At 58.2% G+C, this 18,774-nt stretch overlaps 1 protein-coding gene across 6 annotated transcripts; it reads left to right on the top strand.

Moving 5' to 3' along the window:
• The first annotated feature begins 1,354 nt into the window (after positions 1 to 1,354).
• FRMD8 (FERM domain containing 8) lies at positions 1,355 to 17,410 on the top strand. 6 transcript variants are annotated; one of them, XM_073217542.1, is made up of 11 exons: positions 1,370 to 1,524; positions 1,883 to 2,045; positions 2,239 to 2,323; positions 3,903 to 4,070; positions 6,341 to 6,632; positions 6,849 to 6,907; positions 7,026 to 7,192; positions 9,311 to 9,535; positions 10,976 to 11,099; positions 12,003 to 12,146; positions 12,526 to 13,450. In XM_073217542.1, exons 4-11 carry the CDS (start codon positions 3,909 to 3,911, stop codon positions 13,000 to 13,002), a joined length of 1,650 nt encoding a protein of 549 aa, XP_073073643.1. In that variant the 5' UTR covers positions 1,370 to 1,524; positions 1,883 to 2,045; positions 2,239 to 2,323; positions 3,903 to 3,908; the 3' UTR covers positions 13,003 to 13,450. The 6 variants fall into 6 exon arrangements, 5 of the variants coding, with proteins under 5 accessions (XP_073073643.1, XP_073073644.1, XP_017524780.3 ...); XM_017669291.3 differs by lacking the exons at positions 1,370 to 1,524; positions 12,526 to 13,450 and adding exons at positions 13,458 to 13,662; positions 15,691 to 17,410 and having other exon boundaries at positions 1,887 to 2,045; positions 6,409 to 6,510; XM_036995437.2 differs by lacking the exons at positions 1,370 to 1,524; positions 12,526 to 13,450 and adding exons at positions 13,458 to 13,662; positions 15,691 to 17,410 and having other exon boundaries at positions 1,887 to 2,045; positions 6,361 to 6,510.
• Positions 17,411 to 18,774: the final 1,364 nt, after the last annotated feature.

Below are 18,774 nucleotides of genomic sequence, written 5' to 3'. Positions count from 1 at the left end.
AACCCACCGCACACCCCTTGCGCTGGTGTCACGGCCCCACCCCGCCAGGTACCACTCCACCTTCCAAGCCTCGCCTGCTGTGCTTTGATTGCCCAGAGCCTCCCTGGAGTCCGAACCATGCTCCTGCAGCTCCCGCTACCTGGAACGCCTTCAGGAACCTCTTCTGTGCCCTCCTCACCAGACCAGGGTTCCATTCTCTCACCACCACCACCACCACACATAACCTTTCTGATCCTGTTTTATCATCATAAAATGGAGATATGATACCTCTTGGTGTGGTATAAGGATCGAAGCACTTAGAAGAGGGTCTGGCACGTCGCAAACACTCCACAAATGGCAGCTATTGTTACTCTTACTTTCATTCACAGAGCCCATGAGGCTGACATGAGGAAACACATGGGAAAGGGTCTCACACACAGTAGCTGCTCAGGAATTGAGGACCCTTCTCTTCCTGCTCATGGCATTTTTATATCTCTTACGGCAATTCTGTCATCTTACGTAGTTTTAAACATGCATTTCTCTTGGGCTTTTCTCTTTCCTCTCTCCACTCCCCAGTTAAACCGTAATGTTAGCTTCTGAGGGTGGAGCTGTGTCTCACTCAGGTCTCCACCCATTGCTGCAGCCCAGGCCCTGCACTCACAGGGCCTCAACAACACTGAACTGGGTTCCCACTTTGCTCCAGCTGGTAGGGAGGCCACCAAGCTATTGTGGACTGGTCTGAGGGTCTCAGAGCTGAGAACTTGGAGGGAGATCCTTGTTGCCCACAGAACAATCTTCCCTCCAGGTCACATCAGATTCCTTGAGTCCTTAGGTCTTGCTAGGAAGGAGGACCTCTTGTAACGGGCTCAGCTGTGGGGCAATGTGGATCCTGCAAGGCAAGCAAAGAGCTGCCACAAATACTGAGGAAGCTTGGACTGGGTTAGGAGTGTGGAGCTGCCCTCCAAGGCCAGAGAATCAGGGCAGCATGAGCCTCCCTCCTTTGTACCCCACACCCTTATACCTTCCTGATCAGCCAGCCCACTGCTATTACTTGGAATGACCTCTGCTTCAGGAAGGCACCCCATGGACCTGTTTTTCTCCCTGAGATCTACACTTCAGGCACACATATGCTGGCACTGCCAGGACATGTTGGTGACGTGACCCTGGGGTTAGGTAGTTTCTCACCTGCCTGTTTTTGGCGCCTCTTCCTAGCCTGGAAATGCCTCAAGGTCCCTGGGCTGTGTCCTAAGATAGCAAGGGCTCATGTCACTGCTTTCTGGAAAAAACGATTGCGCCTGGCCTGGGTTTCTGGCCTATAATTTGAGAGTCGAGTCCAACACCCTCATTTTACAGATGAACAACGGAGAAGGGGCTCGTCCAGGATGAGTCAGAACAGGGACCCAGTATCCTGACCACAGGAAAGAGCCCATCACCCCTCACGATCCAGGGCGCTGCAGTACATGCCGCTGCCTGCATCACCTTGACCCAAGGGCCCAGCACAGTGTGGATCCCTGACCCAGCCCAGGAAACATCTCCATTTTACAGGTGAGGTGACCGGCCCAAAGTCACACGCGCGTGAGTGCCAGAGTTCTTGCCACGACTTCTTGCCACCATCCCCAATTTCGTTGAACCTTCGTCACACCCTGGTACAGGCTTATGGGTGGGCATACGTGTGGGGCCCACTTGCCCATCGGTCACTCGCTTAGGCGGTGGGATTGATTCGTAAGGCTGCCAGCCCAGGGATGTAGCCCGCGCAGGGGTGTAGCCAGAGCAGGGGCGTGACCAACCCAGGAGGCGGTGGCCGGGGCGTTCCGGGCCTGCGCGGGCCCACGGGGTGAATGAGCGTGCCAGCCCCCTCAAGGGCGCGTGCGCTGTGGCTCCAGGCTCCGATTGGCTCCCGCAGGCTGGGGAGGCGGGGCCGCGTGCGCCTCGCTTCTTCTGCCCCAGCTTCCGCGTCCAGCCCCCGGAGCTGTACGTAGAGTCGGAGCTGCAGCCAGATCAGGAGCCGTGGGTTGGAGGCAAGGCAGGAGCTTCGGCTGGGGCGGCGGGCGCCCCGTTCCTGAGAGGTGAGAGTGCGGCGACGCCCTGCGCAGGTCCCCGCCCCGGGTCGGGGCGCGCCGTACCCTGCCTGGGTATTTCGGCGAGCCCAGCTTCGACCCCGCGCCTCACCCTCCCACCAGCGCTGACCTACGCGAGAGCTGGGGGGCTCCCCGGCACCCCGTCCCCGCACCCCCAGTACAGCTCTCTTTTCTAATGCAGATGGACGGCGCAGAAGGGGGCGCCGGGCTGCCGGGCCCCGCCGAGCGATCCCATCGAAGCAGCATGTCCTCCGTGGGAGCCCGAGGTTGGTCCCTGTCCCCATCTCCTTGCCATACCTTCCTGGGGAAGTGGCCATGACTTGCCATCTCTTTAAAGAGAATCTTATGTGTCAAAAAATGGATTTCATGTTGAGGTGTGGAAAAGTGACAGAAGTCAGTCACAGGACCGGGGCTCTGTCACTGAGCTATTGGCCACGTTTGGTACTCTAAATCTGTCCTCATTTGTAAAATAAGGGTGTGTTATGTGACTGAAATTCAAATGAAATCTCCTGAATGAAAAGTGACACATTCATTTTCTTTGATTTCTTTCTCACAAACAGCCTTTTGAAAGCAGAAGTCGGTCATCTTCATTTTACAGGAAGGAAATTGGGTCCTTGAGAGGTTAAGTCCCAGGGCTCTGGAGCCCTGGCTGCCTCAGTTTTCCCTGCCTGAAAAGTGGGTCTGAATCCCAACTTCCTGGAGGTTATCTTATGATTTCTCAAGAAAGTAACTGTTAGAGCCAAACAGATGGGATCCAAAAAGCACGTTCACTTGTGTTTTATTTTAATTAAAATATAGTTGATAATACTAGTTTCAGGTATGCAGCATAGTGCTTTGACATTTATGTACGTTAATGAAGTGCTCAGAGTGAGTAGGATTATCACCTGTCACCCTGACCTTTCATTAATGATAAACTAAGCCTTTACCTTTCACATGCTTCACTTCATTTGATTCACAGCCACTGTCTGGCGGGGGTGAGGGGCTATTAGCCCTCCGATACAGATGAGGCAAGTGACACTCACCCTGACTTACTGAACTCAGCCAACTGGCAAGGTCCAGGCTAGGACTGGAGCCTGAGTGTGTAAACCGGCCTCCAAGCTCAGTGCCCCTTCATGGGACTTGGGGTTCCAGGGATGGGGATCTGAATCTGGCTGCTCTTCCACGGGTCTCCCTTTGGCTTAGGGCTCAAAATAGGAATCCCACAGGCTGTCACAAAGGAGCGCTCAATTTTTTTTAGTTATACTTCTGGCCTATTTAAGAAAGGCCATGGTGTTGAGTCTTGAGTCTTGAAGAGTCCTAAGGAAGCTGAGCCCCGGAACTTGCTCTACCCTGGGGTGGCCGTAGGACTCCTTTATTCCGTTTTAGACTAGGCCAGAGAGAGCAACTTGCCTAAGAAGAATGGTGGATCACCAGCTCTCCCCACTTCCAGCCTGATACACGGGCTCCTGTAGCCTCTGAATGAATGGGGTCAGCCTGTCTCTGCCTCAGTCCCCACCTGTGAAATGTCCTCCCTTCGGGGAAGAAGCACAGCAGAGTCTTTGGGGCTGCCAGGGGAGGGTGTGGGGGTGTAGCATCCAGCTGTAATTTGAACCTTTGGGTTTAGGGTGGGTATTGGCTGGTCCCTGGGCCAGAGTGGTGCTTTGAGGGTCTTGCATAAGTTCTGACAAACAGTACTCTTCACAAGGTCCGTCAGGGGTGCTGAAGCACTGCTTCTGGATTGTAGCCTCAGTCACCCCAAGAGGTTGTGGGTGGGGCCTCTGTCCCAGTTGGGGACAGGGGGTGCCTGGGTGGCATGCTTATGCCTGGGCAGTGGGCCCCGTTGACACCACCTGACCTCCATTGCAGCCGCTGATGTGCTGGTATACCTGGCAGATGACACAGTGGTGCCCCTGGCCGTGGAGAGCCTGCCCTCACTCAGTGCCCACGAGTTGCACCGCGCCATCCGTGAGGTCCTGCAGCTCCCAGACGTCGCCCTGGATGCCTTTGCGCTCTGGCTTGTCTCCCCTCTGCTGGGTAAGGCTTGGCAGGGAGAAGCCCCGGAGCGAGGGCGCAGCTTCCTGGGTCTCTGGCCATTGTACGTTAGGGGAAGGTGGGACGTGTCTGTGTCCTGGAGCCATCCATTGCCTTCAGGACCCAGACCCCTGCGAGGACGCCTGGCTCCTCTGCCCCTGCCTCCTTCCTTTCTGCTGGTGGCAGAGGAGGGGCAGAGCCTGCCTTCAGGCCTGGTGGTCCTGGAGTCCTGTAGCATCGGAGGAGCAGGACCGGAGGGGCAGGAAGGGAAGGGGGTCTTTGCTGAGTGGTCTGAGGAGAATCCCACCTTGTCCTCATGGCCTAGCCCTGTCCCACAAATGCAGAAACTGAGATTTGGAGTGGTGAACCAGTGAGTGGTGGGACCAAGGTCAGACAAGCCTGGTGGCGCCCCAGCCTGCCCCTCTGAACGGTCTCCTGCTCTTTGAGGGCGGGGAGGTGGGGCCAGCCACCTGTGAGGAGGAGGCCTTTCCTGAGAGTGGGGAGGGCAGGACACATGGGAACCTGACTTCCCTGCCAAGGGAGCCCCCAGCCGTGCCTGGTTTCTGCAAGTCTTGCCCTCCTAGGCTGAGATCCCGAGGCAGGAGGAGCAGGGGTGGGGGCTCTCCAGACCTTTCGGGGCTGCGTCCCTGGGACACCCTGAATTGGGCCTGTAGCCTGCTGGCTTGGGCAGGAAGGGGGCCAGGGAAGAGGATAACCCAACTGGTGCCAGGGCCAGGCAAGTTTCCTGAGCTGAGCTTAAATACTGTCCTTTGTAGAGGAACAGGCGGGAAGGAGTAACTGGTCCCTGGAGCCCCTAGTGTGCCTGTCCCCCGCCTCCCGGCACCCCCACTCCTTGGCGCTTCCTGCCTAGCTGCTGCTCTCGCCCACCCTCTTCCTGCTGACCAGTCTCTGGCTGCTCCCCACCCAGTCCAGCTGTCCTTCCTTCCCCCTCTGGGCTGTTGGTCCGGACCGTGGTCCATTGGCTTGTGTCTTTGGAAAGCCAGGTTGGCGGCTCTGTGGGGCTGGTGACTGGCCTGCCTCCAGCTCCTGTCCCTGCAGCCAGGCAGCTTGTTTTGTCATCCCACTGCCCTCCACCCCCACCCCCTCCTCGGCACATTCCTGCTCCCCTCTGGCAGGACCATGAATGGGCTGCCTGTGTGCCTGCACAGGTCACCCTGGGGCACCGCCCACCCAGGAGGAGGGTGGCTAGAGGCCCCAGCAGGAATTCAGTGCCCACTTTGTTCCCAGGCTGGGCTCAGGAAGGCTGAAAGGTCACTTCAACTTTGACTTAGGCCTGTCAGAACCATTGGATGTCTCCCCCGCCCCAGTGGGTGAAGCCAGGGTAGCTAGCTGCCCTGGGGCTGTGAGCAGGGAGGGGTGCCATCTGCTGGAGCCACCCTCAAGCTGGGTGTGTGGGGAGGGTTTGGTCTTCTCGGTGCCCTTGTCACTCTGCATGGAACGGCTCCAGGGACTATCAGTCTCATTTGGCTGACATACTCCAGGCAGGAAGGCCCCATCTGGAAGTGTGGGGGCCACAGAGTCAGTGTAGTCCTGCTCTGATAAGGGGAGTCCACTGAGCTGCTGGGGCTTGGGGTCAGGGCTGGGTTGTGGGCAGAGGGGCTGTCTTAGCTAAGGGTCTGAAGAAGGTGACCCTTGAACTGAGACCTCAGCCAGCCAGCCCTGTGAGGGTCTGGGGCACAAGTGGCTGAGGCAGGAAGACCAGCGAGTGCAAAGGCCCAGAGGCACAAACAAGCTGGGGAAGTTCAAGCGATTGAAGAAGGCCACTGAGGCAGGAGCCAAGTGGAGAGGGAGTGAGAGAAGGGAAGGGGTTGGGGGAGCAAGACGGCCCGGTGCCTGTGGGCTGACGGCGAGGAGTTTGCAGGTTGGAAGGTCAGCGGGAGCTCTCAGGCGAGACCTGGAGGTGGGGGCTGGTGGTGGGAGGCCCAGGCTCTGCCAGGAGCAGGCAAGGGCAGCCCTTTGAGCCTTTGGGTTTCAGTCACCAACTAGCTCCTGGCACTGCTTCCTACTGGCAGTGCTGGGTCCATCTGTCCCAGCACCTTCCATCGGCCCCAGCCTCTCAGCTCCAGCCCACCCTGGGCTCTGTAGGGAATGGTCAGAGGCTGAGCCTGTCTGGAGCCTGAACCTCTCTGAGCCTTGTTTTTCTGTGGGGGTAAAATAAGAGTAGGGTATTGCAGGGCCTATAGACACTTGAAGTGGCTCTGGACACTTTGTACCTGCTCTGCTAACACTGGCTGTGACTGCCATCATTATAGCTCTTGTCACTGGGGGGCAGTGGCACTGGTCAGAGGCTGCACAGGCCGCTTCCCCTGTCATCCTGCAGAGGTGCAGCTGAAGCCCAAGCACCAGCCCTACAAGCTGGGCCGCCAGTGGCCAGAACTGTTGTTGCGCTTCACCGTTGCCCCGGACGACGATGTGGCCATGGGTCAGTGCCACTACCTGAGCGTCCCTGTCTCCCAGCCCAGCCAGGCCTCCCCCCGCAGGTGGAGCTGCCCTGGCCTAGGGCCAGGCCACCATCTCCCCCAGGCTCCACCTGCCACCCACCAGGTGCCACCAGCCACCCCTGGTAGGGGAGGAAGGGATTCTGGGGGAGCCCAGGAGAGGGTGGGCTGGGGGACCTTGAGTACATGGAGATAAACCATCTCTGGAGAGCCCTCAAATTTCCTCAGTCGTGGTGGGTGAGGATGGGGGCCTGGGCTTGTCACGGGGGGAGGCTTGGCCGTTGAGGGGCCGCCAGGAAGTGACCCCAGCCTCTCTCCCCAGATGAGCCTTCCCTGCAGTTCCGAAGGAATGTGTTCTTCCCAAAGCAGCGGGAGCTCCAGGTGAGGCAGCGAGCCCCAGCGGTGCCGTCCAGGTCTGGCGCCCAGTGTCCAGTGTCCCCTCATCCCTAGACCCCTGGACGCTGGTGCCCCAGCCCCTCCCTGCCACACTGGCCCACAGATCCATGATGAGGAGGTCCTGCGGCTGCTCTATGAGGAGGCCAAGGGCAATGTGCTGGCTGCGCGGTACCCATGTGACATGGAAGACTGCGAGGCCCTGGGTGCCCTGGTGTGCCGAGTGCAGCTCGGGCCCTACCAGCCGGGCCAGCCTGCTGCCTGTGACTTGAGGTGAGGGCCGGCGCCCCGAGGCAGGGGCATGGGTGGGGAGGGCTGCTCTGGAATCATGCTGACAAGTGATCTCGCAGGGTCCTACACTGTGCCCTTGAGCCAGTCACCCCGCCTCTCTGAGCCTCCTTTTCCTCGCCTGCTCTGGGCTGAGGGGCCTGGGCAGTGGGGGACTTCAGTGAAGTGCCATCTGGGAGAGCCCCAGGTGTTCATGAGGGTGGAACCTGTCCTCCGAAGGAGTTGGGTTTGGTGTGGGGTCACAGCCAGGTGACCGAATGACCCCAGTCATGAGTGACAGTCCACTTAGTCCCAAACTCCAGGGATGAGCCCCATTCCCCAGATACCGCGGCCTGATCTGCACTTCCCACCCCCTCTGAAGAAGCCGTGCTCTTTGCTGTGGGCACTGGCAAGGCCTCGGGTCATGAGGGTCACTTCCCCTGTCATCCTGCCAAGGTGCAGCTGAAGCCCAGGCACCAGCCCTACGAGCTGGGCCACCAGTGTGCCCGCCCTGGAAGCAGACCGGGCCACTCTCTGACCTCTGTGGACATGATCCTGAGGATGAGAGATCATTTCAGTGAAGTTAAACTTTTTAGGACTTCCTAGACCCAGAGCTCCTCCCGACTCCCACGCTGTGGGAGTCCAACAGGGCACGCTGTGTTGGGGGAGAGGAGGTGCAGAGACAGGGGCCTGTGCTGGGTGACTAACAGCTGGGGCCCAGCGGGGACCACTCCAGGCCAGGCAAGCCTGAGGGTTCCCAGCTGAGCTGGCTTGAGGTCAGTGGCCTCAGGGGTCCTGGTCCTCTTGATGGGCATGTTTGTTCCTGCTGCAGGTGGTAGCAAATCTCTCTCAAACTGGATTTGCAGGACATTGCCAGCTCAAGCAATGAACAGGCCCGGGAGAGGTCAAGGTGCAGGGTTTCCGATGGGATCCCCGACCCCATCCTCACTGTCCTGGCCCAGCCCCGCGTCCTCTGGGTCAGCTCACACTTGGACAGGCTCCTATACATTGGAATGGGGAGGCTTCTTCCCTCACACAGCCAGAGTCCTCACACTCACCTGGCTGAGTCCCAGGTCCACCCAGGGGAGACATAGCGGCCAGCGCACAGATTGGCTGAGGCACAGATCCTCCCTTGGGGCCCACCACAAGCCTGCACAGACCCCGTGGGCAGAGAGTGGGAAGGCTGGCTGGGTTCCACATGACAAGTGAGCATAGCCAGAAGAAGGGGTGTGAGGGCACTGTGACCAAAATGCCATCGCAGCCCCGAGAGGGTGACACCCCCCTGGGCCACCTCCTCATGCTGCCCTATGGTTGGGCCTCTCCAGGTGAGCCTTGGTTCCTTCCTCTCCTCGCCCTCCCACTGGGCTGGCCACCCCCTCCCTGTGGCCTGAGGTCTTTGGTGCTCCAGAGCCCCAGCTGAGATGGCTCCCCGCCCCCAACCCAGTGAAAATGACCACCTTAGCCACACTTTGGTGCCAGCTGCATGCCAGGCACATGTAGTGCCCTCCTTGTAAGTAGGAATTTGTGTCCTTATCTTACACACAAAGAAACCCAGCTCTGGAAAGGGCGCTTGCTGCTCAAGACAGCTCTAACCGCAGGCCACCTGGAGCGGCCAGTACGTGGTCCATGGCCACTGGCTGTCGAGATGGGGAAGCAGCTGCCCCAGGACTCATTCCGTGTGTGTGTGTTTGAAAATGTCCTTTCTTTCATGAACCTGCACTGATGGGTTATAGGTTGGTGAGGTGTTAAAAATATTCCTATTTGGTAGAACAAAATATTGGTAGCTCTAGGTCAGTTGTGCCATCATTCGGTTGTAAAAGTCCCACCAGTTCAGGAACCCTCACCTAACCCAGCGATGCAGACAGCTCGGGAACCCTCCCGCCACAGTCTGGGTCTGAGGCGGGCCTAGTTTCAGCACTCATCTCCGTCTCCCTACCTTTCCTCCAGGCGTCATGCCAGCTGGGCGTGCTCCTGGGATGGCAGCAGTGGGATCCCGGCTGGCTGTGTCCAGGGCCCTGCCTGCCCTCCCCCATGAGCGTGCCCACAGCCCAAGGGCCGGGACCTCCGGCCAGGCCCCCAGCCCCAGAACCCTGACTCCGAGCATCCATCTTTCCTCCTCTGTAGGGAGAAGCTGGACTCCTTCCTCCCCGCCCACCTCTGTAAGCGGGGCCACGGGCTCTTTGCTGCCCTGAGGGGCCGTGGGGCCAAGGCTGGGACAGGTGAGCAGGGCCTGCTGAATGCCTACCGCAAGGTGAAGGAAACGGCTGGCAGCCACAGCGAGCGCGAGGCCTCCCTGAGCACCCACTACCGCTCCTACCTCCTCAAGTGCCACGAGCTGCCCTTCTATGGGTGAGGTTCCCTGGCTGCTGTCGTCAGGGGCAGCCATGCCCAGGGGTCTCCCGTCCCCGTCCCCTGACAGTGCAGTCTGTTTCGGCCTTTGCAGCCTGCCAGCGAGCCCGTCTGCTCCAGCTGAGCAACATCCTCATGTGAGGTGTGTCTTGATGCCAACACCTCGGGCCCCAAGCCGGACACTTGTCTTCTCCCCCCGTCACAGGCCAGGACACCCTGGCAGGTCCTTTCCTTCCACCTGCAGTCACTTGGTCAGTGGACCTGCTGACCGTCCCTTTAGCTGGTTCTCCTTCACAATGCCAGCACCTAGCCGACAGCTCTGTGCCCTCCTGTGGGCCCCACTCTTGGTACTGGTGACACTGCTTTGAGCAGAGACTGTGGCCCCTGCCTGATGAAGTGGACACTTTAGTGGAGAAACAGTGAGCAGTACGAGTAGAGGACAGATTGCAGGTGGGCTGGGGCAGCAGCCCGGCCACCAGACAGCCTGGCAACATGCCAAAGAGGTGATAGGGCTCAGGTCAGATGGTGGTAACAGAGGAGGTGAGATGTGATTAGGTTCTGGAGGTGTTGAGAGTGGAGTAGATGGAACTTGTGAGATAGGTGTGCGATAGAAGAGGCATAGGACTCCAGGTGTCTGGCAGTTGGAGGTTGGCATCGTCATCGGTTGAGATGGGACTGTGCAGTACGGCAGGTCAGGGAAGGTGGGTATTCCAAGTGGACACTTGAGTTTCTGTGTCTAGGGTCATGTAGTAGTTGGGGGGTCATCAGCATTTGGATAGTGTTTGAAGCTAGGAGTCTCAAGAGATGGCCAAGAAAGTGTGATCAGGCCTGAGAAGGACAAGGACCCTGGCCAGCAGGGCGGGAGGGTCCCTACCAGCCAAGCTGAAGGCTGAGGGCAGGCGAGTGGCCACTCTGGTTGTGGCAGTGGGTCAACGTCCCAAGGCCGCTCATGTTTCCCCTTCTCATAATCAAGCCCTAAAGCTGCTGGTGGACCCCAAGCAGGTGCAGCCTTGACTCCACCTGCTGCTGAAAGGTTTTGGCCTGGAGGACAGTGGGCAGTGGAGCTGTCCCTGCCCTGGCCACCTCCAGCTGACTCAGTCCCAACCCGGTTTCTGGTGGTTCCCTGAATATAACTTGCTTTGTCCCATACCCAGGTTCCCGATCTTTCTGCCTGTGGTGCCCATCCTCCCTCCACCACCAGTACTTCCTCCCATCCTGCATGACCAGCTCAGATGCCACCACCTCCACAATGCCTCTCTCTCACCCCCCTCGGCTTTCCTTCCACCAGGTCAGGTTTCCATTAACCTTCAGTCACCTGAGCAGCTGAAGCATCTTAGGTGCCCACCAGGGCCTGGCCAGAGTGTTTTGTGGTGGGCGAACCCTGCCCTGGGCTGTCCTTGCTGCTGGAGGGGGGGCCAAGCTAATTAGTTCCCTCCCCAGGTGTGCCTTCTTCCACGGAGAGGTGGACAAGCCAGCCCAGGGCTTTTTGCCCCGGGGCAGGCGGAAGCCTGTAGTTGTGGCCATCAGCCTGGAGGGCGTGCATGTCATCGACAGCCGGGAGAAGGTACCTCCAGCTCCTTACGGGTGCAATGGTGTGCTTGGTGGTGGGGGTTGGGGGGACCCTACCCAGGCCTTCCCGGTTCCCCTGGGCCTGTGGCTCGCCTGGGGGCGGGTAGGTAGCCTGTCTGGCCTCCCTCTCTCAGATGCCCCTGGGGCTTCCCCGGACATGCTGGGGTCTGTTCTGGATCAGTTCTTCTGCCCAGCATGCTGGGCATGGGGGTGTCCAGGGTACGAGGAGGCCGCCGCTGGGATTCATGCCTCTGAGGGGAAGAAATCGGCAGGGAGGGCCTGGTCGCTCTGCCTGACTAATAGCTGAAGATTGGGTGGGGAGTTCCCAGAAAGGCGCCACGGCTGGGAGGCCTGCTGGACTGAAGCCTGCATCTCCGGCACACGGCGCTGCCTATCCCCTTGGCTACCTGTGTAGAAGGCCATGCTGGTAGCCCTCCCAGGGGGATGGGTTTTCTGCACCTGGGCAGGAGTCCCTCCTAAGCCAGCAGAAATATTTTGGGTGACTTCTGGTTGTGCCCAGAGATAGATCACAGGCCCTCCCGGGCCTCAGAGCCCCAGCATGCTGGGACCAGCTCAGCCTCCTGCTGAGAGGACCACCAGCTGATGGTCAGCCACCAGCGGATCCCACAGAAAGGGTCTTCCCTTCCCACCTGCCCCAGTTCCCAGGGCTTGACCCACTGGCGAGAAGTGCTGTGGGTTAGGGGTTCTTGGCCCCTTTTGTGGGTCTGATGAAAGCAGGGGCTCCCCTCCTTAGACAAACTCACACACAAATTTAGACTCAGCCTTGGAGGTAAATAGTCTGGCGAGGTGTGCCCTCCCGGTGGCACCCACACAGGGCGGGGTAGGGGTCCAGGCCTCTGCCCATGGGAGTCCCAGCTCTGCATCTCCCACCGGCCAGCACGTCCTGCTGGGCCTGCGCTTCCAGGAGCTGTCGTGGGACCACACCTCCCCCGAGGAGGAGGAGTCTGTCCTGTGGCTGGAGTTCGATGGGGACAATGAAGGCACACCAGTCAACAAGCTCCTTAAGATCTACTCCAAGCAGGTAGTGGTGGTGTTGCGAGCACTGGGGTTGGGAGCTGGACAGACCATTGGAGGCTCCAAGCCAGCTGGCAAGGAGGCGAGGGGGGTGCTGAGGCCTGGGGAGCAGGGCAGGGAAACCCTGCCGACCTGGAGCCACCCCTCCGAGTGGAAGGCCTGCTCCGGAGATGCCACGCCACGCTGGGTGGCAGCTGCAGTCATGGTGGCTGTTGCTGAGGGCTTCCCAGTGCTGTGTGACTGGCCACCCTGGCTTCTGTCCCCGGGGCCTCACGAGTCGGGTGCTCTCAGATGGGGGGCAGGCTTGGAGCGTTAGGCCCTTGGAGCCTCTGCTTCTTCCTGCGTTCAGTCCGACCCTGCCTCCATCCCTGTCCTGCTCACTCTAGAGCCCTTCCCGCATGGCCTTTCTGGACGGTTCCTTGCTCCTGAGCCCGCAGACACGTCCAGGGCTCCCAGCCCCGGAAGCACACGTGCTTCATCCACCATCTCGGGCCTCTGGACCCCATAGCCACACGTCTGCTCCTCACCGCTCGGCAGCCAGCCCCCGCCCCTGCACCCCTCCTGCACACCAGCTGGGGCCTCTGTTTTGCCACCCCCAGTGCACAGACCCCTGCCCCCGCTTTCTCTCAGCCTGGCCACATGCTCCTGGGAAGCCCCATCCTCTGCCGTGGTGGCCTCTCTGGGGGGCGCTCTCTCCCTGCCCCTGCGTCCCTGAGCTCTTCCCTCTCATGCCCTCGAATACTCAGCTGCCACCCCCCTCTTTGGATGACTTCATAATTTCTACACCACTAGTCTTTTATTTAAGTAAATGTTTTACTAAAATAATATATATACAGAAAAGTGCCCAGATCCTAAGTGTATAGCTCAACAGATTTTCCCAGAGGAAACTCATGTAGTACCTTTCAGATGAAGAAATAGAACCAGTAGCCCAGGAGACCTTCTGAGCCCCCTGCCAGCCCTGCCCCGCTGGGGACCCCCGCATCCTGTCACCCCTGAGCGTGATCTGCCTGCTTGAACCTTACCGCTGGGGTTCCCGCAGTGAAGGCCTGGGCCCTCCCACAAGAACTCTCTCCCCCACCTCACCTCCCAGACCTGGGACCCTCCATCATCTACCAGGACTGAGAAGTGCCCCCCCGTGGGACTCACCCCTGCCCCCTTTCCTTCCTTGTGTAGATTGTGTTTGCTCCCTCCTGTGCCTCCTCCACCAGAGGGCAGGGGACCTCTGTCTGCTTCACGCCGCGCTGCAGGGCTGTGGAAAGGCTGGGCCTGCCCCGCAGCTCACCTCTGCTCCTCACCTTGGCCCCTCTCCCCTCCCTAGGCGGAGCTGATGAGCAGCCTCATTGAGTACTGCATCGAGCTGAACCAGGCTGCAGAGCCCGTTGTCCCCCAGGAGAGCGTGTCTGGTGTCCCCTCGGCCACCAGCACCTTGCCATCTCCCATGCAGCGCCCCCAGCTGCGGAGGCAGAGCAGCGTGGTGTGCAGCCGGGTCCAGCACCTCTCCACCATTGACTACGTGGAGGAGGGTGAGCAGCCCCTTTGTGGTATACACATGCGCGCAGACACACTGGTGCAGGTAGGCGCGCGTGCGGAGCCCCAGAGGGTAGGGAGGTGCAGAGCAATTCCAGACACGGTGAGTTAGCCTCCGGCTGGCAGGAACCTGGCTGAAAGGCCGGAGGGCTGGGTATCACATCTGCTGAGGCCACGCTCTGTGACTGGGCATTGGAAGCTCTGGGGCCCTGGCAGTGAGTCCTTTTCTGTCCCTTCTTACTGCTGCATCCACAGATCTGTTCACTGTGGAAGTGTCCGGATGTGGAAAACTACAAGCTACCCATGTCTGATATTATAGGTGTGGGTACAGAAATGATGGGGCTGGGTCCTGTGAGGTCAGGGCAGCTGGTAAAAATGCGATGTGGTCTCTTGGATCGGGTCCTAAACCAGACAGAGGACATCTGTGGAAAAACTGGTGAAATCCACAAGTCTGTAGTTGAGTTAATAATATTGTACCAATGTTCATGTCTCAGCTTTGGCAAGCAGACTATGGAAATAGAGGGTACTAACACAAGGGGAGGTTGGATGAGGGTAATATAGGAACTCTTTGTTTTATTATCTTTGTGACTTCTCTATAAATCTAGAATTGTTCCAAAATAAAAAGTTTTTTTTTTAATGCAGTGCCAGAGACCTAAATCTCAATGGCAGTATACCCACAAAATAATACTGAGTAGAAAAAACCCAGTAACAGTACAGCAGCATGCAGCACCGCATTCGTGTGTGTGAAGAGGGAATGTCCTCAGCTCTGCTGAATTGCTATAACTTTTATTTTTTTCTTTGTGCTTTCTCATAGCATTTACATTTTTTACAACAAGCAAGTTGTGTTTACAGTCAGGGAGCAAAAGCATTTTTCCGTAACATGATTGTTAGCAAAGTTGCAGACAGCCTCAGGGCAGCACAGTTACACGCGCGCAGCCCCATCGTTAGACAGCAGTTATTCCTAGTTTTCAGCTCCTACAAACAACATACTTGCAGCTGATTTTTTACTTGGAATCTGAAACTGTGGCCTCAGGATAAATTCCTACGAATGGGGTTGCTGGGTGTGCGCACAGGTACCCTTCTGAGAGAGGGCAGCACCTGCCTTCCGCACCCGCACCCATGGTGGGTGTTAACCTTCCTGAAAGAGCTTGTTTGGGTTCCTGCTTGAAAACTAGTGAAGTTGGACCATTTTTATGCATTTGATCATTTATGTTTTTTTCCTGAATTACTGTTCATGTTGCCTATTTTTCTTCTGGTGCTTGATGTTTTTAATTCACATCTTATATTAATGTGGTGTATTTGTTATCGTCAATGAACCAACATTGATAACGACACTATTAAGTGTGAAGTCCTTAGTTCTAACCTAATGCCCTTCCTCTGCCCCGGGACCCCATCCGGGACGCCACACCGCAGAGCTGTCATGTCTGCTTAGGCCCCTCTGGGCTGGGACATTTCCCGGACTTGCCCTGTTTGTGATGACCTTGACATTTTGGAGGACTGGTCGGGGATATTGTAGGGTGCCCTTCACTGGAACATGTCCGATGTTTTTTTCATGCTTAGCCTGGGGCTATGGGTTTTGAGGAGGAAGATCATAAGGTAAAGTGCCATTTTTATCACATCATATCAAAGGTGCATTATCAATAGGATTTATGATGGCTGATAAGTGACCTTGATCACATGGCTTGAAGTTTTAACTTGTAAGAAATCTTATCCTGCTGAGGCTCACCTTCAGCCAACTGTGTATATTTTAGGTGTTTTGTTTCTTTGGTCTGTTCTTGAACAGATTTTAGCAAAAGTCCTCAGACACCACAGCTGGCCCAGCATCAAACACAAACTCATCCTGTCACTGGTAGGAGAGTTGGGTAAGGGACTGAGACTCAGCAAGTTGGCGGGTGTGCAGAGGGACCTCAGTGTGACTGGCCCCTGAAGGAGCCATCCTGCCAGAGCCGGAAGCCGGGCTTCCTCAGGCCTGGGCACCTCACCTCGGACGCCTCCCCGCAGCGTGTCCCTCTAACCCCTGACAGGCGAGCAGATCAAGCGAGTCAAACCGAAGCGCACCACGTCCTTCTTCGGCCGGCAGCTGTCCGCGAGCCAGGGGAGTTACACCGTGGTGCAGCCGGCCGGCAGCCTGGAGCAGGGCTGAGGACACTGGGCGGGCCCAGGCTGGGGCCCTTGTGCTGGGAGGAGGGCTGCCTCAGAGGGTGAGGTGACCCCCCGCCTGGGAGGGAGCCTGGGCCATGCAGAGCTGGCTGGGGGCTCCCGCAGCGTCCCACTTGCAGACTGCCTGCCCTTCCCCTGAGCCACGGGCCCCGCTGCTGTCTCAGGATCATTTGATCAGGCCCTGGCCACCCTTCCTACCCAGGGACTCACTTTTTGTGTCCCTCTCAAGATGGACAGTGTCCCTGTTCTGAAGTCCCTGGTGGCAGCTCTGATGGCAGGTGGCCAAGGAATAGGGCTCAGGCCCCGTAGGCCCGGTCTTTGGTCTGTTCCCTGGACTTTGGTGACCACGTCCTCACATTCCTTCTGCCAGCATTCCACCCACCCCCTGCTGCCAGGATGGGCCATCACTGTGTGTGGTGGGTGAGGGGAGGCCAGGAAGGGCCTCCTTGCCTCCTTGGCTTGAACCTCAGCAAGAACAGGAGGTGAGGCCCCTCCACTTATATCCTCCCTGGCTGGATGGCACTGGAGGGAGCTGGGCCTAGCCTGGCAAGGAAGTGCCCTGTGCCCCTCGCTCGGGCCTCTCAGGCAGGAGACACTAACCAGAAGAAAAGTGCCTTTTTGCTCGTCTTTGCTGATGTTCTGTGCTGGGTCGTAGCTGTCCTCTGGACCAGTGAGCCCAGCAGGCCCACGTGTCATTCTGAGAAGTTCCCAAAGCCCCCGGGGCTTCCATTTGCAGTTTTGCTGTTTTGTCATCTGCTTTGGTGCCGTGAAGACTGTGAACTCTGGCAACTTGAGAGAACCGCCCCCAGCCTTAGACTAGGGCTCTCCTTCCCAGGCAGCACCGGCACCATGTTGCCATGTGGCCTGGCCCTGGCCTGGCCCATACAAGTCTCTATCCCAGGACGCAGGAGGCCAGACTTGGCTCTGGGCGCCGCCCTTCCCCAGCTCTGTCCTCCGGCCTTTGGCCCCTGAGCCGGCCCAGAGGAGCGCCTCCCCAGCCCCAGCGTGCGTGCGTGCGTGGGCCCCGCTGGTAGGTCCCAGGCGCTTCCTGGGACTTTCCACCGGAAGGAGACAGGCCAGGCCCAGCTCAGGGCTTTGCTTTGTCTCCCCTTCCCTGTGGAGCCGAGGGGAGGAAGCGTGCGCCTCTTGTCTCCAGATGTAAGAGCCCACTCGCCTCCCCCCTTGGTGGCTTTTGAACACTCCAGATGCTTGGAGGTGGGTGTGCCTTTTGTTGTTTGTCATAATAAACTGGTGTCCCAGCCAGAGGACATCCACCTCCCCTCCTGGAGTCACTCGACCTCACTGGCTGCCCCCGTCTGTCTGGCCCGTCTCATCCTATGTGCTGTTAATGCCAAGGGGAATTCTCACCTGATGGGCTGAGCCCGTGGGGAGTGTGTGTGTGTGTGTGTGTGTACACAGACTACTTGTTTTTATTCCTCAGCCTTCTGTTTTCTAAGCATCTATTGCGCTGTCACCTCGCCTGCCTGCCCCTTGGGACAAATCAGTGTTTTTATTAAGTGCCCTTTGAATATTCTCATTCTTTTGTATCATGTGAACTCATCAATAAAGTCCATTTCCAGCAAACTTTACGGTGATTTATGGTAGGAAATCACAAGCGTGTGGTAATTACAGCCCAGAGCTATTACAGGTTGCATATTTGCTTTGTATGAAATACGCAGCCCTGCAGGCTCACCAAGCTGAACACGACTGGAGCAGCTGGAGTGAAGTTGTCCGGTCTTGGTGGTCGGCCAGGGCTTTGGCCCTGTAGGGTGAGCACTGTTCGGGGACGGGCTTCACACTGAACATTGTGGGAATTGGGAGGAGGAAGCCACGCGTCCCACGGCAGTGACGTCCGGTCCTGGGACTAGGGCCTCCTGCCTCGGGCATCTGTGACAGCGAATGGTGCCTTGTCTTCTGTGGAGCCCCCACCTGGCCAGGGCAGCATGAGGCCATGAGTGTGGGCACATATGTGAGGTGCCGACCTAAGTCTCCACTTAAGTCCTGTGGCTGGAAAGCCGGGAGGGAGAAGAGGGTCCACCCGGGAGGCCAAGGCCCAAGATGGCCCAGACCTCCCCACTCTGGTGGGTAAGGGGGCGCCAACAGCCCGGGGCCTTGCAGGCCTGGAGCTCCTTCCCCTCACCCGGCCCATCTGCCCTCGCCCTGTGTGAATCTATGGCTGCTGTAACGCATGACTGCAATTTTAGTGGCTGTAAACAGCACACACCCATTACCTACAGGACTGGAGGTCAGAATGAGCCTCCTGGACTAAGATCAACAGAGCTGGTTCCTTCCGGAGGCTCTAGGGGAAAACCCGTTTCTTTGCCTTTTCCAGCTTCTAGAGGCCACCGAGATCCCTTGGCTCGTGGCCCCTTCCTCCAGCTTCCGAGCTGGTGGAGGTGAGTGGGGTCCTCGCAGCACACAGTGACTGGCCTGCCCTCCTCACATCTCTGCCGTCTGCCTTCCTCTTCCCTGCTTGAAGACCGTCATGATTATGTTGGGCCAGCGTGGATGACCCAGAATGATCTCCCTTATAGTCAGCTGATGAGTAACCTTAATCCCCTTTTCTCACATAACCTAACATTCCCAGGCTCTCAGGATCTGGGTACGGACACCTAGGGGGGTTTAGTCTACCTACCACACCACCCCAGCCCTCCCTGTTTTGTGCTGCAGGCCGGTGACATCCTCCTCCGTGGGTCTCTGACTGGACCTCATTACCTCCCTGTGGGGGGCCAGGTGAGCAGCAGCAGCTGCCGGGCTGTGAAGGCTGAGGCTGCCTGGGAACCGTGCCAGCAACACGGAGGAACTAATGCTCCAGGCTGGCGCAATGCAGGTCACTCTGGCCAAAGGGGATGGGGGAGAGAGCCCGCTGGGAGCTAGATCCTGGTGCAGAGCTCAGCTCTGTGTCGCAAGATGGCTGCTAGAAGGTCCCTAGGAGTTAGCTTCCTGGT

Source organism: Manis javanica, chromosome 11 (assembly GCF_040802235.1).
Source record: "Manis javanica isolate MJ-LG chromosome 11, MJ_LKY, whole genome shotgun sequence".
Lineage (NCBI taxonomy): Eukaryota > Metazoa > Chordata > Mammalia > Pholidota > Manidae > Manis > Manis javanica.
Note: the sequence above shows the minus strand (reverse complement) of the source record. Positions and strands in the feature narration are given on the sequence as shown.